The 23,115-nt window shown below is 42.0% G+C and overlaps 2 protein-coding genes across 2 annotated transcripts in view; one reads left to right on the forward strand and one right to left on the reverse strand.

Moving 5' to 3' along the window:
• Window positions 1–14,647, forward strand: part of LOC311052648 (disintegrin and metalloproteinase domain-containing protein 10) — a 38,711-nt gene extending 24,064 nt beyond the window's left edge. The window contains exons 9-15 of the mRNA XM_084067722.1: window positions 3,051–3,214; window positions 6,747–6,918; window positions 7,905–8,049; window positions 8,860–9,043; window positions 10,284–10,383; window positions 10,912–11,144; window positions 12,674–14,647. Coding sequence (XP_083923848.1) covers window positions 3,051–3,214; window positions 6,747–6,918; window positions 7,905–8,049; window positions 8,860–9,043; window positions 10,284–10,383; window positions 10,912–11,144; window positions 12,674–12,778 — 1,103 coding nt within the window. The 3' untranslated portion in view covers window positions 12,779–14,647. The remainder of the gene's footprint in view (window positions 1–3,050; window positions 3,215–6,746; window positions 6,919–7,904; window positions 8,050–8,859; window positions 9,044–10,283; window positions 10,384–10,911; window positions 11,145–12,673) is intronic.
• A 127-nt stretch (window positions 14,648–14,774) lies between these two features.
• lpl2a (lipoprotein lipase 2 a) lies at window positions 14,775–22,549 on the reverse strand. The gene is made up of 10 exons (XM_084067723.1): window positions 22,314–22,549; window positions 20,705–20,901; window positions 19,685–19,864; window positions 19,297–19,408; window positions 18,972–19,205; window positions 17,681–17,923; window positions 17,418–17,538; window positions 17,062–17,280; window positions 16,864–16,956; window positions 14,775–16,748 (listed from the first exon to the last, which is right to left on the reverse strand). Exons 1-10 carry the CDS (start codon window positions 22,411–22,413, stop codon window positions 16,727–16,729), a joined length of 1,521 nt encoding a protein of 506 aa, XP_083923849.1. The 5' UTR covers window positions 22,414–22,549; the 3' UTR covers window positions 14,775–16,726.
• Window positions 22,550–23,115: the final 566 nt, after the last annotated feature.

Here is a 23,115-nt window from a genome sequence, read left to right on the forward strand (position 1 = left end):
TGCATACAGTAGCCCAGTGATTCTCAACCTTTTCAGGCCACGACCTCCGAAAATACCCCAATTTTGACAAGCACTTGGCATTGTAGACCACACTACAGTAGACTACCTTAATGCCAAGACACACATAATGTGGTATTCTCACTGCTCTCACAGAGACAATAAAGCACAAAGGAATCAATGGTTCTAAAGATCTGCACGCTGTGGTCAACCTTACAAACACATTTCTGAGCTCCCTCCTGGAGCCGTGCTGCCTCATGCACAGTCAATTTCAAAATAGTTGTCAAGGCTTAACATTCCTCTCTAGCCTGCCCCTGTTGTCTACAACAAGTGTATTCACTTTCAATAATAGGATCTGGATTCACCTGCCTAGCTAGACTATTTCATGAAAAGGGCAGACGTTCAAAGATTTGGTCCCAACTGACTTCAGTCCGTTACAATTTTCAGTAGAGGTAGACCCATGACCTTCGGTAGATCTTATAGCTAGCACAGGGAAGGTATTTTATGTGGCCCCATCGCAATTATCTTGGAAAAATGCTGTGGCCAGCCGATGCACGTCGTCTGATAGTGAGTCCGATTTTGTGAGTTCATCCTTGTGCATGTTTATATTTTATGATGAGGTGAGTGGATTGAGCATATAGGTGTTAGAATGTTGGTATTCTGCACACAAACGTGTGCAACATTAGGTGTAACTGATCTGGGAGGATGTTTGCGTGTGGAGTGTATGTTTATCCAGCGTGCTAATAATAGGAGCCTTTCAGTAGACGTCTCTACACAAAGAAAGAGGAGGGGGACAAAAGCGCGGTCCATCTCAGCCAAGCCAATACCCTTGCCAAAAATCACAGCTTGGACAGGACTAGCAAAACACCCTCTGTAATGCTCTTTCTAGGAAATCCAGCTCCCTGAATAGCCCATTGGGGGGGTGCATTTTAGGTCAAAAGCGGAGGACTTGGTCGATAAAGTTTGTGATTAATTGACTATCTGGGAAAAGCTAGCTCGGCTGAAAAACGAAAACCCCAATTTTGCCTATTCTGTATTATGTGCGCTCAATGCTCCTATCTCTAGCTTGGCTTTGTCCACTGACGTGGGAGAGTATTTGATTAAGATCCCCCTTATGTTCTTCTAGGAACTCCTCCTAAATACTGACCAAAACAATTATGTAATGTCAAATACAAACGCCTTTGTGTTTCTGCCAGAGGAGTTGGGGGCAGTTTGTTTATGGCTGTGTCTGTCACTATTATTGGATGGAACACTGGACATGCGCACTTCGTGTAAGGAAAACATGCTGGTTCCCCACTGTGCAGTGTCAGTCAGTAAGCCCAGACTTGTACAGGTAACTTGAGCAGACGTTGACCTCACGCTGTTGACCCTCATGTTGACCCCCCGACCCCCGCACCGCCACCCCCCCCTCAAAATCACCTGATTGGTTCTACCGATCTCATTATGTAAAAGCTGTTACGTAAATCTCACGTGAGTTTGGAAACTGCTGAGACATCCTGCCTGAACCAGCTATTTGGGCATGCATGGAGGGAGTCAGCCAACGGGACCCGAGGTGTTGTTGATGGAGGAGGAAATAAAAGGTGGAAGGAAGTCCATGGATGTACTGTATAAGATCTTATAGTCAAACTGCATAATCATTTTTCTAACAGAAACCTTTGACCTTAGCTTAGATGTCCACAGCTTGGAGATATTACACTGCTAGAGTGTAATAAGCAAAAATGACCCTGTTTTTTTAATGCTCCATCATATGAACTACAAACTAATTGAATTCAACCTTGGGCCAACCCAAAGACCATACAGTCCTATTCTACCCTCAAGCAGACAATGTAAATTACTTTTATATCCACGTACATCTTGCCACAGAGACCTATCAAAGGACATAACCTTGAAACTGTCTGTCCTAAAGCTAGCTTAAGGATGTCTAGCTGAAAGATTATGTCACAGCTCTGCCATGCGTCCGTCCATGTGAACAAGACCAGCTGTTTGCAATTTTAAGTGTGATTTTCAGGAGTATTATGTAAACCCAAAAACATACTGCAGAGGGCCATATGAAACCTTAGGTCCGCTTTGAAGTGCCATAGGGTGTGCTCACTCAGCAGGTCTGTCTGTTTGTCTATGCCTCCGCGACAGGGGGGCCACAGAAGTCAATAAAGCAACGGCAGCTAAAAACACCACTGTTGATTTAAGGTATGGTATTTCCAGGAGGGCAAGGCCAGTTATGAAACTGTAATGGAGAGTGAGTGTATTTGCATACTGTAGATAGTTAGAATGCATAGTTAGAGTACATTAATTGTTGTACTCTTCCTTTCTGCTGGTTTGGTTGGACGCTGCCTGCAGTGTCTACTGTGTGAAAGGGAAGTAGGCCAAAGAGCAGAACACTTCTCGCCCCCCCTGCGTCGCCCCCCTCCCTCACTACTACCATATATCTAAGGTGCCGTCCCCTCTCTCATGTCTCATGCCTGTATGTATACAAACCAGAAACACAACATCAAACACAAACAAACACAAACGTAAATTAAAACAATGCACCTGGGGTGAAAATCCTGCCCGCAACAATATCTCTTGTTCTCCATCTCTTGATTGTGACATTGACCTTTGACCTCAACCCGTTTCCGGGGCAGCCTACTGATCATTCCCAACAAGTTTAATGAAAATATACGCATCCGTCCTCAATTTGGACCTTGACAGTAACCTTGGCCTCTGATCTTTTGTACCCAAAAGAAAGAAAGTTATCATGGTTATAAAAACACAAACAAACAAACAAACAGATGCCATGTACAGGATAAAGGGCTGCACGCACCAAGCAAAATAACGATAACTATATGTTCACCATTGTCTTCAGTAAAGTTGTGGTGTGGCCATCCACTTGAGTTAGAATTTAAAAAACTCTATCTAGTTATAATTATAGTGCTTTGTGTGAACGTCCCTTAACAATAATTCAAAAGCTCAAATGTTGCTGTTATCATGACATTGTCACTCGATTAAGTGAAATCTGGCGACTTAAAGCTCTGTATTTTACATTCACACGCCTGTTCTCTCTCTTCTCTCTTTAGGTAACTGGGGAGGAATTTGCTCAAAGCATACGACCATGCGTGACGGTCGTAACTCCAGTCTGAATACAGGCCTGATCACGCTTCAGAACTATGGCCGTTACCTGCCACCCCGACACGTCCAGCTGACCCTGGCCCATGAACTAGGTCACAGTCTGGGATCACCGGTCAGTACTGTCTTGATATACCTCCTTTTGCAATATTCAAAAGTAGTTTTTTTTGTGTGTCCCTCTTTTATGACTGAAGTGTATTTCTTAAGTTTACAATCAGAGATCATAGTTTTGATCTGATTAATTGATGGAGAAAACATGTTATCAGAACATTGTGTCTGTGCACCTTTAAACAAGTGTAATGCCCAGAATTCAAACTCTGGTCTCCCGCGTGGAAAGCCATCATTTCAACCGCTAGACTAAAGGCAATTCCCTATAGACTGGGGGAGATATTAGATTTTACATACATTTCAGGACAAGAATGGGCTAATTTTTTTTTTTTTTAAAGATATCTTTGCCTTTTATTGATAGATGACAGTAGACTGACAGGAAATGGGGAGAGAGATGGGGGGGTGACACGCAGCAAAGGTCGTCGGGATCGGGAGTCGAACCCGCGACACGCTGTCAGGCTGGCATTGCAGCCTAGGGTGCCTGGACCGCCACGCTGCGGCCCAAGCCAAGAATGGGCTAATTTAACGCATTACCCTGAATCGCATGGGGCAAAGAAGACATCACACACACATCAAAGACATCACACACACGCAGACATGCACACGCACACACACACACATGCACGCACACACACCCACACAGTCATACACACAGCTTTACACATGCCCTACACATAACCCCTATACCCACCCATGGACATACACACATGCCCCATCCCCCTTGGGTGAGACCTTGATCAGATGCCAAATAGTGTGGGATTTGTTTTGAACGACTATAAAGTATGACCAATCTCTGTGATCTGGCTGATCTGTTTACCCCACAGCTTCCCACATGGCATGTTGTTTGTGTTGCACCTTAACAAATTGTCTCTGAATGACGCACCTCTATGGACATTATACCTTTGCCCTAATTGAGTAGTCAAGGGGTATTTTATAGGGGCTCCTGGCTCAACTGCAGATAAAGAGAGAAAATCTGGCCTCTAATTGCTCAACATAGCTGCCCTCACCTAAGCTTCAAAGGCAAGCCTAATTCATTTTGTCCACAAGTTGCACATTCCACACACACACACACACACACACAGTCACTTCCCATCTCCCCACTTGGCACAAAATGTTCTCTACATTTAACAGCTGTTAAAAGACAGGCAACCTTTCCCCCCATTATCTCGAATGCCACATACTGCCCCCTCTATCACATCTGCCCTTTCCCACCCTTCCCTGTGTTATTCACACTTTCATGGGCTAAACATTCTTCCCAGGCGGTACTGGACAAATTTGTTCTACACTATATCTGTCTCTGGGCCTTTATAAATTAGCTAATGCGTCTCTGGCTCTGGCATAGGTATCACTGATGCACTGACAAGCATGTCTCATTCCTTCCAGACCAAATACAGAGACATGAGAGGGGACGGTACCTTAGATATATGGTAGTAGTGAGGGAGGGGGGCGATGCAGGGGGGCGAGAAGTGTTCTGCCCTTTGGCCTACTTCCCTCCCTGGCACCTACTGTACATGCAATGTCCCTGGAACAGGCTGCTGAGATGATGAGTGACAGACCCAAATGCTCTTAGCAAACATTTTCCTTTTCTCATTCTCTTCTTCCTCCTTGTATTTTTGTGTTAAAGGGATAGTTCGCCCCAAAAAAAAAAAAGTTCTATCGATTATTCACACCAAAAAAGAAATTTTCTTTGTTTTTGTCGCATTCCTAAGCCAATAATTTGATGACCAGCGGACTGGTAGGCAGCGGTTCTGGTAGGAGATACAAAGGAGATCTACACACATTGTGAGCTTGTAGATTTGCTGTTTCAACTATTTGAAAATGTTTTTCAAAATAGTAAAAAATGGCAAAGAAGTTTAGGGATAATGGGTAAGACTGCGCCCAGAATAGGGCCGTTTGTGTCTCCTACCGACCGCTAGCTGCCAGTCATCAAATTATAAAAACAAAAGAATATCCATGAATTCAAGTCTCCATAGGGTGACTAATCGATAGGAAAAAAAAAGTCATTTTGGGGGTGAACTATCCCTTTAAGGTGTATTATAGTTTGATTTAAATTCCCATTGATTTGGAGTTGTTGAAGCACAACAAATTGTGTTTTTCCCTGCAGATGTTCATGACTACAATAGCATGAAATTACCATTAGAACAATAAAACAACTGAATTATTCCCGGAGAAGATTTTTAACCAATGTCAGTCTTGGACCCGCCGAGGGGCTCAGTGTTCTGTCTTCTGTGTTCCTCATCAGATGGTGGAACAGAGTTTTCTGCCTGATCTGAATCCATTTGGACTTTTGCCTGCCAAGATACAACTTTTCAATACTTAGAAATATAATGGTTTATTTTGGCAGTAAACCACGCCTTGTACAATGCCAGCTGGGATATGGTTTTGTTTTATTTTTTATTGTTCAAAGCTTCTTGACCTGAACGTTTTGAAAGCTAAACCAGGCTTATACAATGACAGCCCAGATTGGAAATTCTACCTCCCTTTGAGTCATGGACATTGGTGACAGCATTTTCACTTTTACCAGTTGACCTATAACCTGGTTTAGCCAGCTTTGGAACAAAGCAATAAATAAAGTCGATCCCCTGTGAATACCAGAGCAATCGACTCTTATTACAATGTCAGTCATCTCCTTTGTCTTCTAAAGCTCACTACACATTAAAATTGTAGTTGTTCATTCCATCGTTGATAGACAAATATTAATTCATTTTTCCACTGTTGATAGACTGTACATACATACAGTACAGTAGGCCTACATTGATTCAGAGATTGATTCATATTTAGTGCCAGAATCTAAGCTTAACTATTTTATGTTGTTCTGTTTTACTTTTACTCATGCTGGAGCCACAAACCACCAGGAAACAAAGGTTGCAATCAAATATCCAGTTTATTTAGCCGGATAATGATGAATAGGGTTGACATTGGATTTCATGATGATGCCATGGTTCTAAACAAAGAACAAAACAAAAAAAATTATAATATCATGCCAGATAAAATATCAAACATAAATATGGCCTTTAAATTATATTATACATTAAGGTATATCATCAAAATAATAGGCCAAGTATTTACTTCATAATATTAAACATCTAAATATCCATATAACTCAAGTCCATCAATTCTTAAATATAATCATATAATCCACATCACTAGAAGTAAAACACTGGAACTTACATTATACCAGGTTTAACAGACGCGGGGAACATAGGGATGACCCCACATCAGCAGCACACGGGAAACACAGGCCGGCTGCATGTGTTTGGAAACAAAGGACAAGGGGGGAAATGGGAATCCAGTCCTGCTTTTATAGTGGGAGGAAGTGAGGTCACCACCACAGGTACCAGTCTGAATCCCATTGTGGTGTCTCCTTGTGGAGCGGAGGGGAAATGAACCTTGCAGTTTCTGACACTTACCTGTGCCTCTCCCGTGTGTCAAGCTTGTTGCTGTTGCTGCTGTGACATGTGAAAAGCTTATCTTTATTTTAATCTATCTAGAATTGTACGGTTGAGCTGCAGTGTGCCATGTTTTGTCTGTTTTGCCAGCATGATGAGGGCTCCAGCTGCGGGGACCTCGGGTCTCGCGGAGGCAAAGGCAGATACCTGATGTTCCCTCACGCCACGGACGAGGTCCGGGAGAACAACGACAAGTTCTCCCCCTGTAGTGTCAAACACATCAGCAAGGTCCTAAAACTGAAGATGGATGACTGCTTTGAAGGTGAGGGGGAATGGAAGCTGTCTACCTGTGGTTCTACCTCAGGCCTACACACATGTAGATCATTGCTGTACATCAGTGGTTCTCAAACCTTTTCATGTCATGTCAAACCCCCAAAGTGATATGTAAAAGGCTGCGGACCCCCATCTCAAAACATTTTGTTCCAGGGACCCCCAGAAGCAAAGATTTGAGTTACAAATGTTCGCTTTTAAAAATAATTATTCAAGATTTGTACACATTTTCTGGATTTTTCAAAAATAGCAGATGTGCAAGCTCATAGCGCTACGAGCTTGTATATCTGCTATTTTTTAATAGCCAAAGTATAAAATATGAACAAAGGGGTTGAAATGATTGTGATCCTTCATTAACTAATTTAACTGAGGACCCCCTGGTACCCCCCAAGGACCCCTGGGAGTCCCCGGACCCCACTTTGAGAACCAATGCTGTACATCACCTGCTAAGAGAAGAAACATCGGCATACAGCTTGTAGCTAAAAAAAAAGGTTTACTGTGCAATAACTAGCAGGTACACAGCGTTTCAAAAAAAGTATTGCACATTATTATAAGCCTTTTTCTGAGATACAAGCTGTGTGCTGTGTGAAGTTTCTTCTCTTTACTGTTGCTTATTTGTTGTGCACAAGCGACTACAGGATGTGCACAACATTGCTCTTTGAACTGTGCATCACCTTGCTCACATGTCTTTCTCTCTCTCTCTGTGTGTGTGTGTGTGTGTGTGTGTGTGTGTGTGTGTGTGTGTGTGTGTGTGTGTGTGTGTGTGTGTGTGTGTGTGTGTGTGTGTGTGTGTGTGTGTGTGTGTGTGTGTGTGTGTGTGTACTGTGTGTGTGTGTGTGTGTGTGTGTGTGTGTGTGTGTGTGTGTGTGTGTGTGTGTGTGTGTGTGTGTGTATGTGTGTGTGTGTGTTAACCTATGTGTGTCCCTCTGCTGCTCTGCATGTATGTGCATTCTGTGTCCATGCTTTCTTCATTGCCAGTCAGTGATCAGCCCATCTGTGGAAACCAGATTGTGGAGGAAGGTGAGGTGTGTGATGTTGGTCACAATCAAACCGACCTGTGCTGCTACAGCGCTCATGAAGCTGTGGGCGTCCAGTGTCACCTCAAGCCTGGTAAAGTCTGCAGGTATACTGCACTCAGACACACACACACACACACACACACACACACACACACACACACACACACACACACACACACACACACACACACACACACACACACACACCGTAGCCCTGTGGTTCTCAAACGTCTTAATTTCAGAGTTACAGATTGTAAGGGTCCATTTGGAACCCCCTCCATACCCCACTTTGAGAGCCACTGGTACCTGATTTAGTTAGTTAGTTAGTTAGATTTAGTAGCATTGTGTCATGCACCGACAAATACTTTCGCTGCATGGCACAGGCGTATGACTATAAGTATATTAGGTTTAAAGTATGCAATGAGATATCCACTTTAGAAATGTCGATGTAAGTTCCTGCTAAGATGTTGCAAACCTGCATGCCGTCCTGGTTTGAGCTTTGCACTGGCGTTGTGCGGAGGTTTTGCTGTTGTGTTTAACATGCTGCTTTCTCCTTAATGGCTGTTCATTAAAACTGCATATGAGAATATGAAACTTTCTGTCTTTGATCCTAACTATTTTGTATTTTTACCCTCTACCGCTGTCGTTTGTCTGTGCTTTGTCCGCCACTGTGTTTGTTTGTGTGTGTTGTTTGTGTGTGTGTGTGTGTGTGTGTGTGTGTGTGTGTGTGTGTGTGTGTGTGTGTGTGTGTGTGTGTGTGTGTGTGTGTGTGTGTGTGTGTGCGGGCGGGCGGGCGGGCGGGCGGGCGTGCGCGCGTGTTTACATGCATGTTTACATGCATGATGCATGCACATATCTCTTTGCTTTCCTCTGCAATCACACCCACCCATCCATCCATCCATCCATCTGTCTAGTCCCAGCCAGGGCCTTTGCTGTGGTCAGAGCTGTGAGTTTAAGCCAGCAGGAGAGCTCTGTGATGATGCCACTGACTGCCAGAGAGAGAGTGTGTGTTCGGGCCTGTCCCCATTCTGCCCCGAGCCCAGCCCAAAGGACAACCTCACTGTCTGCAGTCAGGGCACACGTGTCTGCATAAACGGGGTGAGTCAACCAGAGCCACTGTAACTGTACCACCTCAGGGTGTGGTAACTCTAACATTTCAACCACCCAACCTTTGAGTCAGCATTGATGTAGCCAAGTTCTTATCGCTTCTTTAGATCATCAGGTTTTGAAAGAGTGTTATGCACGTGTATATATAGATGCCAGGTCATTTGTAGACCTGGCATCCTATAGTGTGTTTAGTTTCAATGTACAGATTATGGATTTTTTTCGATTTTATACTGCTTAGACTAATGATAGGTTCTTCGTTTACCTATGATCCTAGATTACTATTTCTATGAATTAATGTATTACCTTGTGTTTTCCTTGCTTACTGTCAGTCACTCAGGATTAAGAGCGTCAAAGCTAAATGCCTAAATTGTAAATTGTATGCAATTATTCTGTAAATACAATTTACAACATATATATATATGCCTACAGCATGTTAAACATTAAAGTGTCCCCCTTCATCAGATACATGGTTGTATATCTATATAGGCACATTCCAAATGTGTATTTGGCTTAAAAGTATGTGTAACTAATTTGATTGTAAACAAACCATTCCAGCACCCTGTTGAGAGGTTAATCAAATCCATGTGACCCAAAACCACCATTCATGTTCCCCCTCTAAAGCATCCATCGTGACCAAATATCTGCCATTATGGTGATAGATTGTTCTTCGAATTGGGGAGGCAGAATTAATTCCGGGAAAATTGCTCAACATTTCCGTTGTATAATCGGAATGCTCTCTAGAGGCTCAGACGAAGATGGGGTAATCCTTTAAAAACTTAATAGGACAGGTGTGCCCTCAACACAGACTTCATTCATGTTGATTCAAATAATGTATTATATATAATCATATATAATAATCATAATAATCATACTTTACATAGCTCAAACTCAAGCATAACTTTATTATTTAGATATCTACTGTAACTTGAATATCACATTAATATCACATTTGATATGGAACTATTTTTGCAAATAGACATCCCAAAGGCCGGGGGGTGGTTCTGTTCATGATGTCTGGAGACAGGAGCTGTGACTGGTTTACTTTAGAGGGGACATACTGTACATAATGTACTATACAAACACTGTTCAGCCACAGCATGAAAATCCGCTGGGAAATTGTGGGCAGGGAGACCCCACAGAGACCAATGCAAACACACGCTCTCTCTCTCTCCCTCCTCACGCATGGTCTTGTCTGTTGCTCCCTTGTCCTGTCCCCCCACCCCACCCCCAGGACTGTGCTGAGTCTCTGTGTGTGAAACATGGCCTAGAGCAGTGTGACTGTCCAGGGGACTCCATGAGGGAGAAATGCCAAATGTGCTGCCAGCAGCCTGGTAACTAACGACCTCCCCTGCCTTTTAAGGAATGTGTTTATGGTTTGGGGACAAAGCACTTCAGCCTGTGTGAATTTACTTTGTGGTTACTTACCCCTCATGCAACATTCATCTCCATTAAACAACAAACAGTCCACTGTCATTGCAATTGCATTTAGTTCAACGACTGCATCTTTGAGTCTGGATATTGCTCGAAATATGGATTATGTTATGCAGTGATTCCAGCCAAAAAATCCAAAGTCAATCTTTCATGTCTTGCAATGTAAGCAGCTACTGCATAAGGTACTGTATATACAGTATTGTAATATGGTTCTTTAACCACATGAACTTTAAAGGATGAACCTTCAGGGAAAATACATCTGCAAGCTCACAAGACATCGCTTTGCGACGTGTTTTGAGCTTGTAGATTGGCTTTTTTATGCAAAGATATTTAGTGTAGAGGGAAAAAAGGAGAGGGACAACAGTATATACTCTGGTATAGACTATGTATATAGGGGTTAAGTGATTTTGAATGTGTGTTTATCACAGACCAACCTGCCACATGCGCCAGCACCACATCCTCTGTGCTGTCCCGTCACTTCCAGAGGAAGGCTGTGGCTCTGGTGGCCGGAGCTCCATGCTCAGGGAACCGTGGCTACTGTGACAAGATCAACGTGTGTCGGTTGCTGGATGCAGACGGCCCCATCGCCAGGCTGAAGAACTCCTTCCTACACCTGAGTCACCTCGATGACTTTGCTGATGATCTAGGAGAGTGGATGAAGGTGTCTGATTGCTTGATTATGCCTTTGGTTTGATTCAACTTTGGCCCTATACAATTTCACTGTAAACTAGAGAAATGTGCTCCTTGGAGCACAGGTCTCCGCCAGGGCAGATAGCTTATTGTGGGCCAACAATGTTTCATCGCAATCGAAGGTTCTGCTCTCGCCTCCAGGGAGTGAGAGTGCACAGTTTCACACAGATCGGTCCAGCGGTGCTGGAGATTTGCTGTGCACAGACAGACGGACGGACAGGGGCGAAAACATAGTCTTGGCCACGCCTTCGGCCTGGCGGTGACAATGAGCTCTTTTTAAACCATATGAGTTTATAGTACTTAATAATACACTACAATACACTACACTACACTACCATACTATTGTGTATTACATATATGATTATTATAGAAGGTTATAGCTTTTGTCTGTGAAATATGTTGCATAGCTAAAATTGTGTTTATGTACTATTAACAAACTAAATCATCCTGAGTACTGTAAATAGTGCATCCATTTAGTCAAAAACTAAGGCAAAGCTTCCTCAAGGACAAGCAGCATGACCCTCCTCGGTGAAGAATGATGTGTTAATTATTTTTATGGCCATGAGGTCAGAGGTTGTCAGATATTGCCCTACAGTATGCAGCCCCACGGAAGCACACATTAAAAATGACTGCAGAGCTTTGATGGCCTCAGAGCAGATGTTGAGATGCGTGTTCGGCTCAGCTCAGCTTCCTGTTTTGACTGTTCATATGTCTTAGATGTTCCAGTCGCACTTCTTTGGCTTCATGCTTTTGTTGCACTTGGAGTGCAGAGAATCAGGAATGTCCACGTTGGTTCTAGAGGCACCACATGTGTCAGGCCTCAGCTTTACTTAGAAACCCCTCACGTCACTTCAGGAGCCCAGATAGACCACCCTTTTGCTGACCCTGTCTAATGGGTGACTCATTTTCAAATACATATCTTAGCTAACGTGGCAGAGATGCTTAAGATACCATGGGTTATGGCCAGATAATGCTCGCCTGTTGCTGAGTGTCATAACTTGTGTTTACCATTGGTTAGGTAGAGGTCATTGTGGCAGTGATACGATAACAGAGGGTATATTTCCACAACAGAGCAGAAGTGACCAGTGTAAGTTCAAGAGTTTAACCAAGTGAGACAAATTTATACTTAATGTAAAACATCTCTTTGTAGTGTAACTTCTATTACAACTAACATATCAGTTAGCCGAATATAGCTTTCTTGTGTTTGCAACAAAGTGCATTTGAAATACAAGAAAACTGAGGACAAAAAAACGTTTCTTTGCATAGATGCTGTAATAGCAGAGCAGGTGTTTGGTTGTTTGATGCGGTTCAGCTTAAAACATTGTGTCACATTGTGGTAATAAAGTTTCACATTATGTTTTGAAGCCATCTCTCACTGAATCCAACATTATGCTGTTGGCAGCTAAGTATAAAAGGCTCATAAAGCTTTAATGCATTTTTCATTTGATTGAAATACCTCTGCAGTTTGTGTGACTATACTCTCTCGTGTGTTCTCCTCAGGCTTACTGGTGGGCTATACTCTTGGCTATCCTGACACTGTCTGCAGTCATGGGCTGCACCGTCTGCCTCTGTCACCGCACACTGGATATGAGTGACTTGGAATAGTCACCTTTGACCTTTGACCTTTGACCCATGGCCATGACTACACTACAACTGAATGGTTACCATAAGGAATCCAAGCAAATCGCTTGAGAATTTGACATGCTTGTCTAGATTCTAGAGAAGATCGAATCAAAATATTTCCTTTTTTCCTCCATATTCCACATAATTAAAATGAGGGTTACTAAATAATATTCAGAAGCATCATACATCCAATTGTTTGTAGCTCCATAGCTCATTGTTCATCTAGCCTTTCCGTTTGTCTTCACGTCATGGGTTGTCTGTTCAGAGACGTCATCAAATAGTCTGTCTCCTTTGATCCGTGGTGGCCACATACCAGCAACCTCCTGATTTAGAGCCACCTGTCCATGCAAACTCTGAGTTAGATAGATGGGACTTTCCGTTCCATTCATGGGCTGTGCTTTCTGTGTACTGCTGCTATTTGAACCTACGCGCTAATCTCAGCCCTGACGGGCGTTCCAGTTGTCCGACGTGTGGGATTGTGTTTCTGCTGAGGCCTTGATGACAGCCTACATGTCTCTAGAGATCTTAGTGTTCACATGCATTCACCTCTGGCTTTAATGCTAATACGTTACAGGTTTATTGGAGAAAACCCTGTTCATTCTATTAAGGATACAATTATAGGGACAGTACAGTAAATATGAAATATTTGCAAAAATGCATTGATATTTAATATGTAATCTAAGAGCCTTAACTAGAAAGGTGCGTACATTAGTGCACAACTCTCTGCCAGGAGGCACGCCCTTATCTTTCCAAATTGACATACAGATAATAAAGTAGTTAGAGCATCCTGCCAAAGCGTGCCAACGAGCTGATATGAACGTAATACAAACTAAAAGAAGCAAGCACGACTACTTCTTTTGCACTCCATACAGTAGTGTACTGCACAGGCTTATGACGAACAGTAAACTCATTCTGATGGCACTTGCAGTGTTGCACCCTATGGCAGGAAACTCTGAACAAAAGGAACATTTTATTATGCATTTTTTATTAAAATATACACATTGGGGGTAGGCCCCCACTGGCCTAGCCCCCCAACCCCCCTTCCAACATAATTTTGAGTAATAATATTACAGTTACTTTTCCCCAAGAGTAACTACGTACTAGCTCTCATGCCTAGATGGATCCAAGTGTATTCCTTGTAAATAGCGTCGCTCCGCAGTAGGCTACATGTCTGGGAAAGCTTGGTATCTATCCGAATTCCTGTCTAGGGCTAGCAACCTGCAAATTGACTTGATCCCAGTCTAAGACAGTATTCATTTCACTCCAATGAGGGTACACATTTAACCAAAGTAACGGAAAAGTTATAACAAGTTACTTTTGGCAGGGAGTAATAAGTAAAAATATTTATTTTGAAAAGACTAAGGAAAAATATATTAAATCCATCTCTTGGCTATTAAGACCATGAGATGGACAAGGATGCTAAGCGGCTGAACAAGAACCAGACTCATTGGAGACTGTTGTGGAGAGATGCACACGGAACAAGATGCAGGCCATAATGTTAGTCATCCTCTCCACAACATCCTGGCAGCCCAAAAGCAGCCACAATAGAACTGTTCATCTCTTTGCGCTGCAAGAACGGCGTCAAAAAACCTTTGTCCCGACAGCAATTAGGTGTTTTATTAACACCACGACCAGCCGCTTTACAGACTTATGAACTGGACTAGTCTTTAGTTATATATGGGTCTGTGCAATAACAAAAGATTATTCCCTCCAACACATTTTTATGCTTTTAATGCTTTTTATGTTTTGTGATGTTTTGTACCCTTTTTGTGTTTTTAACTCATGTCTGTATGAGCTATGGGACACCTGTATTTACCTCGGGGATTAATAAAGTATCTAGCTTGCGCCTGATTGGTTAGTTCCGGCCTATAGCCTCGCACAAGATGTATCCCATAGCCTGGAGATGATTGCTCTGTGATTATTAAATCACAAAAATGACTGAATACTGTGGTTGCCATTGACCGATTTGAAAGATATTCGGTAATTAAGGTCCTCTATTAAGGCATTCTATCAGAGTGCACAAGAAATATGATGCTGATCAGCCAAGTAGTCTGTAAGATTAGCTGTGTACACATGCAGGCAGGCAGGCAGGCAGGCAGGCAGGCAGGCAGACAGACAGACAGACAGACAGACTTTGACAGACCAAATATGATTCCTTTTGGATATGACCTATTGCCTTGAGACGATGATTCTCTACACAACATATTTCAGGATCACGATAACCTTTAATATGGTAAGTTTTCTTTTATTAGAGTATTTTTAACAGTACAGTAACATATTTACAAGAATGTATATACAACGGTTCACAGAAATAAACACTTTACATATCCATCCAAAAGTAAAAATATATATCTACCAGCGTGTTCCATAAAATCTATAATTATTTACATTGAATGTGCTGTACAATAAAGTAACATGGTTTAGTAACCTTTTCCTCAGCTTCCAGTGCAATAGTATGGTAGTTCCACTTTTTCAAGAGTGAATTAAAATGAGGAAGATAAGCCACAATGATTACAGTACAGATCTCTATAGTGCCATGTTAAATATGCTTACAGAATGGTGTGCATCAGCTGTATAGAACTATACATATGGAAATATAGAAAAAATAGTACCAGATTACATGCACAGAAGCCAGTAAAGGGAGGCAAAGAACCTCATTGAAGATACTATAACAGTGAAGATGTTGAAATCAGCTATAACCTTCAGGTTCATGGGTTTCTTTTGCAGTTGACTGAACCCAGGTTGAGCAAATAGTAGCCACTTATTAGAGGTAACAGATTCATAGTAACACATTTGGCTGTTAACCAGTTAAGATGCTGCATAAATATTCATTGCATATTGAGTATAAAACTACACCTTTACATCCCCAAGTGCTTCAACGAATGCATCACAGTTCTTTGAGTAATGTGCATCTCAGACTTTGCCAATCAGTCAGTCTTAGAGAATAGTTTAACCATAGGGCTCACTGTATAACACTATAATAAAAAATATATATACAAAATAACAGCCATGAAACATTTGTTAAGACAGATTCATTTTGCAACAATTCACTTCTGGAACATTTTCTTGAACATTTTGTGGTAAGGCACACTGACACAGGTCCCCCAGTCACCAGTAGAGATGGGGACGACAGTGGTGAATGCTCTGACATGTTAAGTATAGTAGATAGCGTACATTATTCATAATGTTAGAGAAAAGGCCCGCTACTGCATAAAACACCTAAAGAATTTCACAGAATTTCTTTTCTCGCTTTGAACACATCTGAAAGATCGCAGGAATCGAACTGGGTTCGTTTGAAAGAATTACGCATCATCACAGCCCCTCATCGGACCCCAATTTCAGAGTACTGCAGGTGTGTGAGACGTCGCAGAGAAGTACTGTATGTGATCGTTTTAAATGTTCGTCATCCATTTTTTCTGTGTGTGTGTGTGTGTGTGTGCAAAAGCTTCAGATTGTTTGCATGGGCCTTTTGCATGCAGAGAGCCCTTTAACTCTGTGTTAAGCTAATAACAGTCTGTAGGAGTTATGGATAACAAAGGGAAGCTAAATGTCATCAGGACTGTGAAATCAGAGGTATTTTACACTGTAGGCCAAGTACAGTATATTCAGTCGGCCATTTGGCATCTCACAATCTGAGACTTCAATGACTTTGTATAATATGCATTTCTTTTGGGAGTGCCGAAGACACACCAAAGAAGACGGCATTTAGTATAATGTCGTACCACATTGCGGTCACAGATTTATGTCATAAAAACAACTTCTTCTTAATAAAATATATTCACATACTCGAAATTTTAAATAAAGCACATATACCTGTACATATATACAAGGTGGTCATGTCTTTGTATAATTTAAGTGTAAAAAGTATTTACTACTGTAAGTGCTGCAATGGAAAGGAGGGCTTTCAACTTTTGCTCCTTGTCTTCAGTGTTAGTGGTTTTTCGGGGTTGTTCTATGGGAGAGAAAAAACATTAAAAAAAAATTAAGTAAGCCTTTTTTTAACAATAATATTTTGAGTAAATAATTGAAAATGTGTGTTCTTCATTGGCTTGTGGAGATTCAGTCACCTTTTTGGAATCCTCCATGCATCCTTGCATTTGACAAACGTGACCTCCTGTGTTAAGCTCTGAGCCTGGGGGTCTTTAACACAAAAGACCAACCTAAAGTGAACCAAGAACATTTAGACGAAAATGTTACATCATTTTGACTAATAAAATAAGACCATGAAAATATGATCAAAACCTCATAATGCAAAGTAAACGTACTTCTGCTGCGTCTCGCCAACTCGGATGCGGATCTTGTGGACTTCCAGGTCGTCCTTGTCTGATTCTCCAGACCACCAGGATGATACCGTCTTTAGCATGTTGGAGGCAGACCAGCCATTAGTGTCTTCCCATTTAAACTTGAGCATCAGGAGATCACCGATGTCTTTCTCTGTCACCAGCAGGAACGAATGAGTCTTATTGGTCACTATTTTATCCTTTCTGCCAATAGAAACAGTAGGATTGGAAAGAAATTAAGCTAGTGTTACTGTTATGTGATATCAGTCACAAATAGCTTCATACACCGATAACTTAAGATTCCATTCACAACGGTGCTTTTCATAATTGACTGTACTCACAGTTTCAGCTCCAGGTTTTCAGCCTCTCCATTGGTTCCATACAAGGAGACAGTCAGCGTGGGCTCCATCTCCGAGTGGTTCACTTTGCTAGAGAAATGAATCTTCAGCTGGTAGTGATACACTGTAAAGAATGAAAGGCATCAGACCTGGGGAAAAGAAACTACAGTATGTACAGACACTATTGTATTAAAAACACAACTCTGCAGTTTGATATTTAACTATCTAGTTAGTTGTTCTTCCTTTGATAAAGCCTAGATACTAACCTCTGAAAGGCATGGAGGCTCGTGTCTTGGTGTACATTTGGACGCTGCGTGGCTTGCGGACCTTGCTGATGTCATAGCCCACGGTGTTGCAGCGACCCTTGCGGCAGCGGAGGCACATGCCGCGGTCAAACATGTCGTTGCTGCCACAGCGGTAGGCCTTGGGCGCCTCCTGCTCATTCAGCAGAGAGTCGATAAACAGGTGGACGGAACGCTCGTGTTCGCACTTCACCGCGTCAGAGATGGCTGAGGAGAAACGAAGAAGAAAACCTTGATGTGTTTGTTTCTTCCGTGTGACAATGTACTCAAACGTTTAAACTAATGTAAACTTAGCCTCGCGTGGCCAGAATATATCACTGCGTGTATATGAATCTGGTGCTTCTATGAGGACGTTTTTTTTTCACAAGGGGCGGGATCAAAAGAATGGCTCAGGACGCAATTGGTTAGACCTACAACCAACTACCAATTACAGTCTCCCATATTTGAATACTGGGCCCTGATTGGTCACCCCAGACTTCTGGAGCAGGAAATGGATTCACAACGGGTGCCAGACCCAAATCGCAGAGGTCTTTTTTTTTTGCACTGTCAGATGTGTCTGATTCCCAGGCTAATGTAAACTATCCAATGAGATGTAATGCAATTAGTACACATTATTAAATGCTTTTCATAATGTTATGATAAAATTACAACATCTGTTAAATTGGACAGTAAACAATATGACAAAAAATAACTGGATATGTCAAAGCAGAAAACTAATATTAGAACCACTTCTTCTGTTTTCTTTCCTTATTGTATAGAAGGAAATGCTCAACATCTCAGCCTATGGTTGGTCATGGGCCCTACAGTAAAACTAACAATGTTTTTGACCTTTTATAAAAGATCCTGCTAGAAATTTGCCTCAAACATGTTTGGGAGTAGCAGTCTGTTCATTTTCAACTGGGGGACATGAATGGAGTCATTGTGTGACTGAAGGCAACAATGTTAATTGCAGAGGCGGATTAGTGATGACGAGCATGAAGTAGCTGAAAGCTGTCGATTTTTTTTTACATTACTGTACTGTATCAACCACCTACATGTATGTGCATTTGCTTCTGAGGGGGGGGTTCCCTGGAACAAAACATTTTGAGATGGGGGTCCGCAGGAAAACACATATCATTTTGGGGGCCCTTGACATGAAAAGGTTTGAGAACCAGGACTGCAAAACTGACATTGAGGCTCAATGTCAGATCAGTCTGCTTTATTATTGTAGTCCATAGATATGAATTCCTAACACTGAGCGATAAGTAATTCTTACCAAATATTCCAAAGTTAGCAATCTTCTCCAGGGCCCCCCTCATATTGCAGCCTGGCTGGAAACTTCCTCCGTTGGGGTAGATGTCCACGTGGCCTACAGGCTGCTGGATGCCAATGCTGAGACCCAGAGAGCCCCGCGTGAAGGTGTGGAGAACATCCACAAAGTGAGCATCGTCTGGGGACAGGCGCATGTGGGCATGCTCTCCTTCAAAGTCTGGACCTGCTGGATCGAGACCTGAAGAGAGAGAGAGGGGATTGGTCAGAAAAAAAACAAGACAAATATAAACCAAAACCCAGAAGAATTACATAATAATAATAATAATAACCTGTTATTCTCCCAACTTTACTGGTGACGTGGCTTCCAGCAAATCCTGCTACGTGAGCTCCTAGGCTGTAACCAATCAGGTGGACATTCTCAAGAGGAATGTTGGTGGTCTCCTTGAGAAAAACAAAGTTTACGTTAATTTTAAGATGGGGGGCCCCCCGATTCACAGGCCCGTGCCCTGCGGACCTTTGCTGCATGTCACTCCCTGACTTTCTCCCTGTTTCCTGTCTCTCTCCACTGTACTGTCAAATAAGGCAGAAAAGCCCCAAAAACATATTCAAATATATATAATATCTTTATCTCTATACAATGTCTTTAATACGTATGTTGGCTGTTTATTTTCAGTAATTAACTATAGGCATGGATAACAACTACTGCTTGTAACTGACCTCCATCCAATCGATGAAGTGAGCGATCTCCTGCCCCACTGCCTTGGTCTTTTTGGCCGCAACCACATAGTGATTTTGGGCTGAACTGAGCCAGTCCACTACGATGACGTTGGCCGTCTGCTCTCTCTCGTACAGCGCCGTAACCAGCTTGGTCACCCAGCTCTCAAACATACCGCTCACCTGTTGAGATGATGGACAAATCAGTAAATAACCCAGTGCCGATGTCGCTCTTCTTAGGGGCTGTGTCCACCGAGACATTTTTCCAAAGCGCAGCATATCATGTTTTAAATAGTATTCAATGGGAGCATCACATATTTACTATTTATGCGTGATGAGGAGCTGAGCGTCTATTCTTCGCTGCGCGTTCACGTCTGCCGTTTTAATCTGTGTACCCAGAGTTTAAATATTTTAAGGTCAGGTAATCAAGGTCAAGGTCAAAATCTAGATTCGATTAGAGGCCATTCATTACACTTGGTGGGAATGATCAGTAGGCCTCCTCAAGTCGATGAATACATTTTGGGTCGAGAAGCTCAAAATTCAAGGGTCACAATGGAGAGACAGAACAAGAGATGTTGCTGTGGGGGAAGGGTTTGCACCAGCAGGTGTATTTGTTAAAGGTAATGTATGTCGTCATCTGAGTGTAGTTTGTGTTTTATGTTTTGAAGCACTCCTCTGAGGGGTGGAGAGACGGGTATTTTGGAGTAGGGTGCTGTGCTCTGACTCCCAGGTGTTATATATCATCATAAGCCAATGATTTTTGTATATATGTTCCTTTTGTCTGTCATTATGATATTTGCCTCATGAAGACCTGAAAGGGTCGAAACGTTGCGCCAGTAAATAAAAGTAAGTCTTTATCTTCTCCTTATGTTTTGTAGCAACCTCTATTCTGATGGGGGTAGTTGACGATTTATACTAGCCAGTCATAGGTGTTTTAGCGAAGCCCACACGCAGTCATTTACAGCAATCCAAGCTCTATGACTAATTGTAGGAACATGCTGCTACAGGTTTGAAGGATCTTACCGTCCAGCCATGGATCACCAGGAAGGTTTTTGAGGTGCTATTGAAGGTACAAGCAGCTAGAGACTCTGGTTTGCCTGGGACGATGTAGCACAGGTCATCGTCAGGTTGCGATGGTTTGCGCAGAGAAAACTTGGCAATGGTCCCGTTACTTTCATCCTTATGGTCAAACAAGTCTTTAAGAGGGTCCAGGAAGTTACCTAACATGAAAGAATGCACACCAATCAGTTGTCTGTGTACAACATTGCATGTTGACACTTGTCTCTTGAATATTCATAGAATATAGAGAACAGAAGGGAAGGGAAGGGAAAAGAAAGAGGAAGAGAAGAGAAGAAAAAAGAAGAGATCAGAAGAGAAGAGATAGGCTCTTGTCCATCTTATGTTATTGTCAAAATGTGGGAATCTAAGCTCATTGTCCTTTTGATGGAAAGCCAAGAGACGCATGAGTGACTGTCTGACAGGCTGTGGGGCCCCTCAGTAAATGAGCCTCCGTCTTCAGACAACATGCCGACCATGGAGGTAACAAGGGTTCATTTGACCAGACATGTTTCCATGGAAACCACTAAAAGTTTGTTCCAGATATGCTTCTGCCACCTCACTGACAAACCCTCCCCCGAATATCCAATGGGGTCTAGACGGACCCTTCTCCAAATATCAGCTGACTCTTCAACAGGGGGAGGGCTGTGGTGGGTGAGTTTGGAGGGCTACATGTTGGGGGCAGGGACTGAACACACCCCCAACAACTTGCACAAGGGTTAAAGGCAAGCCAACTGGCTTAAGAGCTAAGCCATTAATAATACTATACTCATAATTTCACTTGTACAATGCATTGCAAACCCCTTTGAGGGGAAAAAAATTAAGTACGTTTTTTTCTGATTATGTGCAATGGCAATTATGCATTTGTGTGAAAGCAATAAACTATATACCTTTTCCATCAAGTCAGTCACTTTATTATAGTAGTCTATAGGGGGGGCTGGGGTTGTCTAAAAGTTAGAAACAATAGCATAGAAAATATAAAATAAAATAAACAGATCATTATTGTAGTATATAGGCTATTATTATAGCAGAATCACGGCTATTCTGATGCATAAGGCACTTATAACCGGAGTCCATTGTACAAAATGTGAATAAATAAAAAGTAGCCAACTTGTCACAATGGCTTTCAAATGATCAGAGGTGGAAAAAGTACTCACATTTCTTACTTAATACTGCAATATAGAAATACTATGTTACAAGTAAAAGTACAAAAGTATTGGTATCAAAATGTACTTAAAGTACCAAAAGTAAAAGTACTCATTATGCAGAATGTCCCATTTCACAAGTTTTCAAATGTATGAAAATCTTTTGAAAATATCAGATCTACAAGCTCACAATATGTTGCAGTTTTTCAAATAATTCTAGTGGTGTAAAAACTACAATATTTGCCTCTGAAATGTTGTGGAGTAGAAATAAAAGTACAGAAAAAAGGAAATACTCCAGTAAAGTAAAATAAATAAATAATATAAATTGTACTTAAGTACAGTACTTGAGTAAATGTACTTAGTTACTTTAGTTACACCAGAGCCAAATGATCGATATGAACGCATGTATGCAAACTGGCAACTCAACTCACCAAACATAGAATCCGTCAGCTCTTCTTCCAAGGACGTCACATATCGTAGCGCCGCATTTAAGACCACAAAGTAAAGGCATCGAACTGGCCACGCTTTCATCTCTTTAAAACCTTATTCCTGGAGAGAAGATATCAGTATTGGAGTTCCCCCGTAAAACAATGGCTTAATGCAATCACACTTCAACAATGAGAAGCTTTATATTCCGTGTGTAGCGCGCAGTGCAGTGTGATCTGTGTGTGTGAAGCACATTGAACTGGGTGCTTCTTAAATAGCACCTCTCTCCCTGGATCCAACCCATTGGTTGCTGTGGAAACATGTCTAGAGTAAATAATTAGACTGTTTTATGACTTGAGTAGAAGCTGTTGGAACCACTGACTCTTCATTAGCCTGTATTAATAGTTATTCACCTATATTATTAGTATTAGTATTATTATTAAAGGTAGAGTAAGTGATATTTTTTGTTCATTTAATCATTGCTATAGAGTGTTTGTTCAGTAGGCTAACAGTCTCTCCAGCTCCAAAAATAAACAGAAAATTCATTTTCAGGTAGGTGACAAAATGTCAGCCAATCAGGAGAAAGTACCCATTTATCAGCTTAATTTTATAGTGTTCCAGTCTGCTCATTTCTTGGTGTCATCACTTCCAATTTCACTTGTATCCTAACCTGAAAATGCAGCATATCTGAATTATGAAGAGCAGGAGAGACATTGTAGGACATGAAGGACAAGTATTTTCAACCGAGTCCAGTGAGGTGACTCATGACTCTGTAGGACAAGCAGGTCAAAAGTTATGGCAAAAGAT

This window comes from Gymnoscopelus microlampas (assembly GCF_963454915.1).
Source record: "Gymnoscopelus microlampas genome assembly, chromosome: 9".
NCBI classification, from domain to species: Eukaryota; Metazoa; Chordata; class Actinopteri; order Myctophiformes; family Myctophidae; genus Gymnoscopelus; species Gymnoscopelus microlampas.

Excerpts from the sequence above, each read along its gene's own strand:
- lpl2a (XM_084067723.1), bottom strand. The coding sequence starts at position 22,413 with ATGAAAGCGTGGCCAGTTCGATGCCTTTACTTTGTGGTCTTAAATGCG. Across the intron at positions 17,539-17,680 it reads AGCCTCCATGCCTTTCAGAG|TGTATCACTACCAGCTGAAG; the intron begins GTTAGTATCTAG and ends CATTCTTTACAG. Across the intron at positions 16,749-16,863 it reads GCATGGAGGATTCCAAAAAG|AACAACCCCGAAAAACCACT; the intron begins GTGACTGAATCT and ends TCTCTCCCATAG.